This window comes from Vigna unguiculata, chromosome 3, assembly GCF_037176805.1.
Source record: "Vigna unguiculata cultivar grain cowpea cultivar isolate G323 ecotype 2 chromosome 3, ASM3717680v1, whole genome shotgun sequence".
Taxonomy (NCBI): domain Eukaryota; kingdom Viridiplantae; phylum Streptophyta; class Magnoliopsida; order Fabales; family Fabaceae; genus Vigna; species Vigna unguiculata.
The window spans coordinates 28899678-28907763 of record NC_140794.1 but is presented as its reverse complement, the minus strand read 5'-3'; the positions used below and the strand labels follow the sequence as shown (position 1 = coordinate 28907763).

The following is an 8086-nucleotide window of genomic DNA, read 5'->3' as shown; positions in this document are numbered from 1 at the left end:
TGTATAAAATCAATAAACTTTTTTTGCACCAATAACACAATTCTATTCGATGAACATTCAAAACAATGAATCATGATAAAAAAGAGAAAATGTCTGATAAAGTTATTTTTCAAATAAAAAATTTAAAAATAAAATATAAAAATATTTATGGTAAATTTTAAATATAATCAACATATTTAAATATTTTTATTATAAATTTTAATTATATAAAAGAAATATTTATTAATACTATATATAACAGTAAAGGGACATTGAAGACATGAATTGGGCAGAGAGGGTGTTCGATGAAAGGTAACGAAAGATGAACGCGTTGAAGTGTAGATTATTGCACACTCTTCGTGGTGGTGTGCCGACAGAAGCATTGAAGAGAAGAGCGTTGGAATTGGAGAAGAAAAGGAAGATGAGGCAACCCAAGAGCAAGGACCAGTTTATCGTTACAGTTCCCGAATCCCTGTCATACCTCGACACCGCCACCATGCCCATGGTTGTCGCCGTCGTCGGAATCGCTCTCCTCGCCAAACTCCTCATGATGGTACGTATGCCACCTCCCCAACTTCACAATATAAACTAACAAGTATATCAATGTGAGGGTTACGGTGATTGATCTTGATGCACATCACGTGTTCGATGAAATGAAGTTGTGACTAATGGATGTAATCGGTGACAGTATGATGAATCTAAATCCCAAGAGCTGTTGGAGCGTAAGATAAAGAATGCTCCTGAAGGTCAAGGCACCGTTAGAATGGTCACCCGAGAGGAGTGGGAGAAGTTTCGAGAAATCAGGCCCAGAACTCCGTTTGAGTCCACTTTATCGCGCCCTAATTCCAGAATAAGAACCGGAGAACCATTGCGCATGGTGATCACTCTCACCTTACTATATTCTTTACTTTCTTTATATGTTTGTAGGCTTTGTATTTGATGAGAACATGCTTTCTCGAAAGAAACTGATCTAAAATAGATAGCTATATAACTATGGTTGAAATTAACTTCTCTAGACTTTTGTTAGATTTGTCTATATAATCTATGAAATATTCTTCATTGCACATGATCTAGGCAGTTATCACTTGCTTTGATGGGCATTTTCAATGCAAAAATTGAAAACTTAGAGTGTGTTTGCAAAACTATTCAACCTCCGAGTCCAATAATTTTTGCCATACATGTTTAGTTTATTGAGAAAGAGAGATTTGCGTGCTGAAAAACTTTTTGTTTTTGTGTTTTCAACACTCATTTCTCATTTTCTAAGAAACTAAACATGACAAAGGGTTTTTCTCTGGTTGGGAGGAGGGAAAAGAAAAGAGCGAGATCATTACTTTTGTTGGTTTGTTTGGTAAAGTTTCACCTTAGTAATATGCAATGCATTCAATAAAATGCAAATTACCATAGTAAATTGGAAAACCTACTGTACCTGTAATATTGTTGGACTCACTCTACTTTTTCTTATTTATTATCAAATTACACAATTTTGAAAACATTTTCTTTCTATTTTTCAGCTATTTGTTTTCTCTTTTCTCAGCTTACTTCCTCTATTTTTTTTTTTCAAAACTAAACCGATCGTAAGAGAAATTGTTGGATTCACATTCGATGGAGGTTGAATGGTTTTCAAAAACACACTCTTGCCAATTTTCATTCGAATGGTAGAATTGAGCCTGAGTTTTTAAGTTGTTTTTAGTAGTAGTAAGATTTTTGTTTTTAGTAAGTCCTCTTATATCTCTGTACTAGCGATATTTTTTCATTTTGACTTGAAAAATTGTTTTTGTAATGCTAAGTAATGTTGTGAGTTGCATTTTCTTACATATGCAACGTCTTTAAGTACTCATGTGTTCTAATGATATTTTAAAGTTGCTTAACTTTAAGAATCAATCAGCATATGTACTTGCATTGGAGTTAGGAAACATTTAAATTACAATGTGTTTAGATAACACAAAAATCAATTCTATCCTATCATCCTGAAAGAGAGAAGTATTTGTTGTTTTACCTTCCTCCATCATGAAAAATTAATTGATAATTTCTCACCATGAACCTAATCCAAACACCCTGAGTAACTGAAATTTTCCCATGCTGTGAACAGGAGGATGTAAAGGATTGGACAACTGATGTTCTCATGGATGCTCTTCACAGAGTAGAAGAGTATGGTAAGCATGGTTCTAAGTAATGTAACTAGTCCTCCGATTAACCTCAAATTACCCTTTTTGCTTTTTAATTTTAGTGGCTCGAATTTTGTTGTATCTTTGGTTGAACATGTTTTATGTACCAAAAATATACAAGATAATTGCTGTGTACGGGCATCATAGCAGAAACTTTGATCCGAAAAGTACCTAAACCTGTAGTTGTAGATGCCGGTGTCACTCAGAAATAACGTATTAGTTGGTTGTTTTTGTATATTATTGACAAATTACCCGATTAATAATAATTTCTTGATTTAAAAGTAATCAACTTTTTATATTTGTTATAACGTACTCATGTAAGAAAAAAATGATTATGTTTGGTGGACTTAAATATAAGTTTCCTTTCCCTACTTTATTTCATGCTACTATTTCAAAAATATCTTTGAGGTTTTACATTTTTCTTATGGGAGCAAAATCGAGGGTATGGGTGAGCATGAATTGGATTTTTAATAATCCAACTCACATCCACTTTAGATCCAAATAATTAGATTAGATTTTTGACCCAAATCTATTTTTTCAGCAAAACAAGTTTGGATTTTTTTTTAAATCTAGATTCAAATATTTGGATCAAGATTTAAATCCAATCTAAATATTTGGGTCAAGTTCAAAATCTAGAATCTATTTTTTATAAAAAAAATTAAATTGAATTTTCTAAAACTTGTATCTTTAAGGTCAACACCACTCAACCTGTTCGGGTCGTCGAGCTCGCTCGGCCCATCAGGGTCTCGAGCCTGCTCAGTCCGTACAGGTCGTCGGGTATGACCTATATGAATCGTCATGTCGGTCCGGCTTAGCCCATCAACGTCTTTGGGCCCGCTTGGCCTATTCTGGCATCAGGTCTTCCCGATTGGTATGGGTCGTCTGGCACAATCCATCTGAGTCGTCGGGTCAACTTAGCTTGCCCGGGTCGTCGAGCCAACTCAGCTTGTCTGAATCATCGGGCCCGCTCGGTCCATCAGGGTTGTCAAGTCTGTCCAATTCGTATAGATCGTCAGGCATAACCCGTTCGAATCGTTGGGCCGACCCATCCTAACCCATCTGAGTCTTCGGGCCCACCTGGCCCGTTCGAATCATCAGGCCTGCCAAGTCTGTTCGGTTTTGAGCTCGTTTGACTCGTTTGGGTCATCGATCCCACTTGGCTCGTTCATGTCTTCGTGCCCAATTGGCTCATTCGGGTCATTGGGTCCAGCTGGCCCGTTCGGGTCTTCGGGCCCGCCTGACCCATTTTGGTCTTCAAGCCCGCTTGACTCGCTCGGGGCATTAGGCCCACCTGGCTCGTTTGGGTCTTCGGGCCTACCTGACTCTTTCAAGTCTTTGGGCCTACCTGGCTCGTTCGGGTCTTTGGGCCCGCTTGGCCCGTTTGGGTCATCGGACTCGCTTGGTCCATTTAGGTCTTCGGGTCCGCCTAGCCCGTTCAGGTCATCATGGCTGCTTGGCCCGTTCGGGTCTTCGGGCCCACCTGACCCGTTGAGAGCATTAGGCGCACCCGACTTTTTCAGGGCGTTGGTCCCGATCAACTTACCCGGTTTGTCAGGCTTGCTGAGCCCGCTCATGTCTTTAGGCCCACAAAGTCTATTCTGGTCGTCGGACCCGTTTGACCCTTTAGGGTTGTCGGTCATGTCCGGTCCGTACCGGTCATCAAACAATGCCCATCCGAGTCTGAATTTAGCCTAGTCCATATCAACCTTTAGCCTAACCCAACTAAAAATTTAAATTGAAAATTTGGATTGGATTTTTTGGATTATCCACATTTGAAAATCTTGATTTATAGAATGAATATCTAATGCATAAAATATATAAAATGTAGATTAGATTGAAATTCAGATCCATTAAAATGGATTTTAAATGGATTGGATTTTTAATAAAATGAATTTTAAATGGATTGGATTGGAGCAAAAGTGGATTGGATAAAAAAATTAGATTTTATGTCCACTCCTAATTGAGGGTAAACTTCTTTGATAATATATTAAGTAACTCATAATGGTGATGCCTAACATATTAAAATTAGTTTGTAATATTTAATAAATTAGACAAGTAAAAAATTAGATAAATTAATTTTTTTAAAAAATAGATATATCTTAAAGAAATGTTCAAATAGAAATAAATAGATATAACTATTTAGAAAAATGATATATAAATAAATATTTAGATAAATAGATGTAAAGGTTAGATAAAAAAAATTTAAGAATACATATATTTTAAAGAAATTTATATTAGCAAGATATATAAAGAAATATTGTGAGAAAAAAAAAGAAAGTAATGAAATGGATGTGATATAACTGAATTCTTGTGTAGTGAATATATATATATATATATATATATATATATATATATATATATATATATATATATATATATATATATATATATATATATATATTTGGACAGTCATTTTTTTGTCTTGGACAATGGTTTCTTATACACCTTGTTAATCGTTTTTTGTTCCATAAATAGTTTCTTTGTGTTCTTGGACATAAAAAAATTATAAAATTTGTTATTTGTAAATTATTTAAATCATTGCATTTAACATCCTTAGGCGCACAAAGTCACTCTCATGGTAAGCGTTGGACACTAAATTACATTACTATATTGTGTTTTTTATTATTGTTTTACATCTCACTAATTTTTTTAACCAAAATATAAATTTAATATATATATATATATATATATAGATAAAAAAGATTATTTAAAAAAATAGTAATGTTCCAAATGAAATAAGTTGCAGAAAATTAAGGAAATGTATTTTAAAATGTGTACTAAAATACAATTTATATTTGGGTTAACTATGTTTTTGTTCCTAAACTATAACATGATTTTGGTTTTAATTCCTATTTCAAAGTTTGATCTTGTTAAGTTATTGTTCCTATAAAACACATGAATTTGGTCCTCAATATTGGACGCTATTAAAGGTTTTCGTGACATGGCAAACGGTATGCAAGTCCATCATTCATTTTTGACACGTGTTCTCTTTAAAATTACACTTGTAAGTTTATTTTTTTTTCTTACCATTTTATTTTCTTTTATTTTCGTTTTTTTTCTTTTCCCTCTTCTCCGGCCATCTTCTTCTCCCTTCTAACTTCCATCTTCATCTTCCTTTCCCTATCCACCATCTCCATCCTTCCCCTCTCCCACCTTCACCTAGTTAATCCTCTCTTCTCCTTCCCTTTATCAATTTCAATCCAACACATCACAGAGACACACACATAAATTTTCTCCTCTCCTCCGGGCACCTTCTTCTCCCTCCTCACCTTCATCTTCATCCTCTTTCCCTACTCCACCACCTCCATCATTCCTCTCCATCACCAATTTCCTCAGTTTCTCCAATTCCAAAAATAAGAAAAAAAATCAGAATGTGTGTAAAAAAAAAATTGGAGATGTCAACTACACATATCAACAACCTACACAAACACCTACTCAATGGATGGGTCACCTACCTTATCAATGTTTTGCTTAAATTTTGACCTGTTCACCTTGAACAAAATTACCTTTTACCTTTTATTTATAAATTTAAAATTCTCTATAACTCTTTAAAAATTAATTATATATTAATATTATTTTTTTATTAAACACACAAATACTAAGTTCTTTTTATTTTATTAAAAATAAAACATAATTAATATCTATACTACATTAGTTGTTTATCTATTTTATATATTTCTTTTGTACATATAGTAGAAATATCATCATTCTTCCAAAAAAATTATTATGTATTTTGAAGGATTTACATTCCATAGAGAGAGTTGAAAGAGTTATTGGAAGAAAAAATAGATAAGTCTGAGAGGATGAGCATGATAAAGGGGGAGAAAAGAGGAGAATTGATGGAGAAGATGAAAATGGGAGAAATGAATTATTGATTAACTCTATTGATAAAAAATAAAGGGAGGAAGAAAATGATGGTCGAGTGAAGGTGGGGGAGGGGAAGGATGGAAATGGTGGAGGGAGAAAGGAAGATGAAGATGGAGGTTATAAAGGAGGCCGAAGAAGAGGGAAAAGAAAAGAAAACAAAAAAATAAAATAAAATGGTATAAAAAAAATAAACTTACATGTGTAATTTTAAAGAGAACAAATGTCAAAAAATGGATGGTGGATGTGCAAACCGTTTGTCATGTCACGAAAACGGTTAACTCCGTCCAATATTAAGAACTAAATTCATGTGTTTTATAAGGATAGGGACTTAAGAGGATCAAACTTTAAAATAGAAACTAAAAACAAAATTGTGTTATAGTTTGAGATAAAAACATATTTAACTATTTATATTTTGTTAAAATACATGTACTTTCATGTATGTCTGTGTACTTTAATATATGTCTATCTACTCGCTTTGTGTAAAAGTATTTATCTTATTACATGTTCCATTATAGGTTGGTATCATGAAAAATATTCACGGTCTTCTTTTATATGTACAGGTATCAGAAATCCATAAATATTTATACATTTTTTTTAAATGTAAATATTATTATTCAAAAATGAACAGTTTTCTCCTGTTCTGAAGGATATACACTGCACGTGAATATCTACTAAAAATATTCCATTACAAATTTGAAGTATATGTTTTAGATAATTTTTGTTGCAAAAATACCAAAATCTTAATATAATATGAAATACATGAGATTGTAGGAAAGCACCTACCACACCACGAGCTCCACCAATCCACCAAACCCCAGTCCCCGAAGTTGACCAAAACGAAACCAAATTCCAACTTGACTTGTCTCTCTATAAAGTAGAAACCCTACCTATAACACCCTACTGTGCTGCAGAATTCAATTTTGAGCATCAACAATGGGTTCAGGGAGCTCAGAAGAAGTGAGGGTATTGGGAAAGTGGGCCAGCCCATTTAGCAACAGGGTAGACCTTGCTCTCAAGCTCAAGGGAGTTTCCTACAAATACTCCGAAGAAGATCTTCGCAACAAGAGCCAGGACCTTCTCAGGTACAACCCTGTCCACAAGAAGGTTCCTATTCTCATCCACAATGGGAACCCTTTAGCCGAATCACTTGTTATTGTTGAATACATAGACCAAACTTGGACAAACAACCCTCTCTTGCCTCAAGACCCTTATGAGAGAGCCTTGGCACATTTCTGGGCCAAGACCTTAGATGACAAGGTATGCCTTACATTATTTCTCTTCCACTTTTACAATAAATTATTGCTGAGTTGCAAAATTTTTCACTTTTTTTTTTTTTTTGTTTTGATTTTAGATTTTGCCTGCAATATGGAATGCGTGCTGGAGTGATGAGAAGGGGCGAGAGAAGGCGGTGGAGGAAGCCATGGAAGCTTTGGAGATCCTGCAGGAAGCTCTGAAGGAGAAGAGGTTCTTTGGAGGAGAGAGCATAGGATTGGTAGATATTGTTGCTAATTTCGTTGGATATTGGGTTGCTATATTGCAAGAAATTGCAGGCTTGGAATTGCTTACACATGAGAATTTTCCCAAGTTATATAAATGGAGTCAAGAGTTTGTGAATCATCCTGTCATCAAAGAGGGTCTTCCTCCTAGAGATGAATTGTTTGCTTTCTTCAAAGCTTCTGCAAAGAAATAGAACAATTTAAAGAGCTCTGGTTCATTATAAATTCCCATGTTTTTCTTCCCTACTATTCATCTTGTCATGAGAAAAAAAAAGCATTGTTAGGGTATTGCCTATTTTAAGTTGGTTCTCTGTTTTGTTGCTTCAAAATAATATATATTAATTTTACTTTCATCAGCCATGTGAACAGAACATTGCTTTTACCATTGCTAAGCATCACTTTTTACAAAAGAAAAAGAATACTCTCCAACACAATGATAGTTAAAATGTCTAAGAGATAATGTTAGAAAAATGATTTTTTAATTCTTTTGTATAAAGAAGGTTTGGAAGCACAACAATTTAAAATCTTTAATAAAAATATATAAAATAAATTAAAATTTTACAAATATAAGAAGTAGGT

General features: G+C 34.1%; 2 protein-coding genes across 2 annotated transcripts; both read left to right on the top strand.

Moving 5' to 3' along the window:
• Positions 1 to 239: 239 nt before the first annotated feature.
• On the top strand, positions 240 to 2429 carry LOC114176818 (cytoplasmic dynein 2 light intermediate chain). Its single transcript, XM_028061987.2, has 3 exons — positions 240 to 532; positions 668 to 856; positions 2069 to 2429. The coding sequence occupies exons 1-3, from the start codon at positions 302 to 304 to the stop codon at positions 2150 to 2152; spliced, it is 504 nt and encodes a 167-aa protein (XP_027917788.1). The 5' UTR covers positions 240 to 301; the 3' UTR covers positions 2153 to 2429.
• Positions 2430 to 6844: 4415 nt separating this feature from the next.
• On the top strand, positions 6845 to 7863 carry LOC114176229 (putative glutathione S-transferase). The gene is made up of 2 exons (XM_028061190.2): positions 6845 to 7268; positions 7363 to 7863. Exons 1-2 carry the CDS (start codon positions 6945 to 6947, stop codon positions 7699 to 7701), a joined length of 663 nt encoding a protein of 220 aa, XP_027916991.2. The 5' UTR covers positions 6845 to 6944; the 3' UTR covers positions 7702 to 7863.
• Positions 7864 to 8086: the final 223 nt, after the last annotated feature.

What these genes read in the sequence shown, in the direction of transcription:
- LOC114176229 (XM_028061190.2), top strand. Translation starts at nt 6,945, where the DNA reads ATGGGTTCAGGGAGCTCAGAAGAAGTGAGGGTATTGGGAAAGTGGGCC. An exon ending in CCAAGACCTTAGATGACAAG is followed by an intron (nt 7,269 to 7,362) that starts GTATGCCTTACA and finishes TTTTGATTTTAG; the next exon opens with ATTTTGCCTGCAATATGGAA.
- LOC114176818 (XM_028061987.2), top strand. Translation starts at nt 302, where the DNA reads ATGAACGCGTTGAAGTGTAGATTATTGCACACTCTTCGTGGTGGTGTG. An exon ending in TCGCCAAACTCCTCATGATG is followed by an intron (nt 533 to 667) that starts GTACGTATGCCA and finishes AATCGGTGACAG; the next exon opens with TATGATGAATCTAAATCCCA. An exon ending in CCGGAGAACCATTGCGCATG is followed by an intron (nt 857 to 2,068) that starts GTGATCACTCTC and finishes TGCTGTGAACAG; the next exon opens with GAGGATGTAAAGGATTGGAC.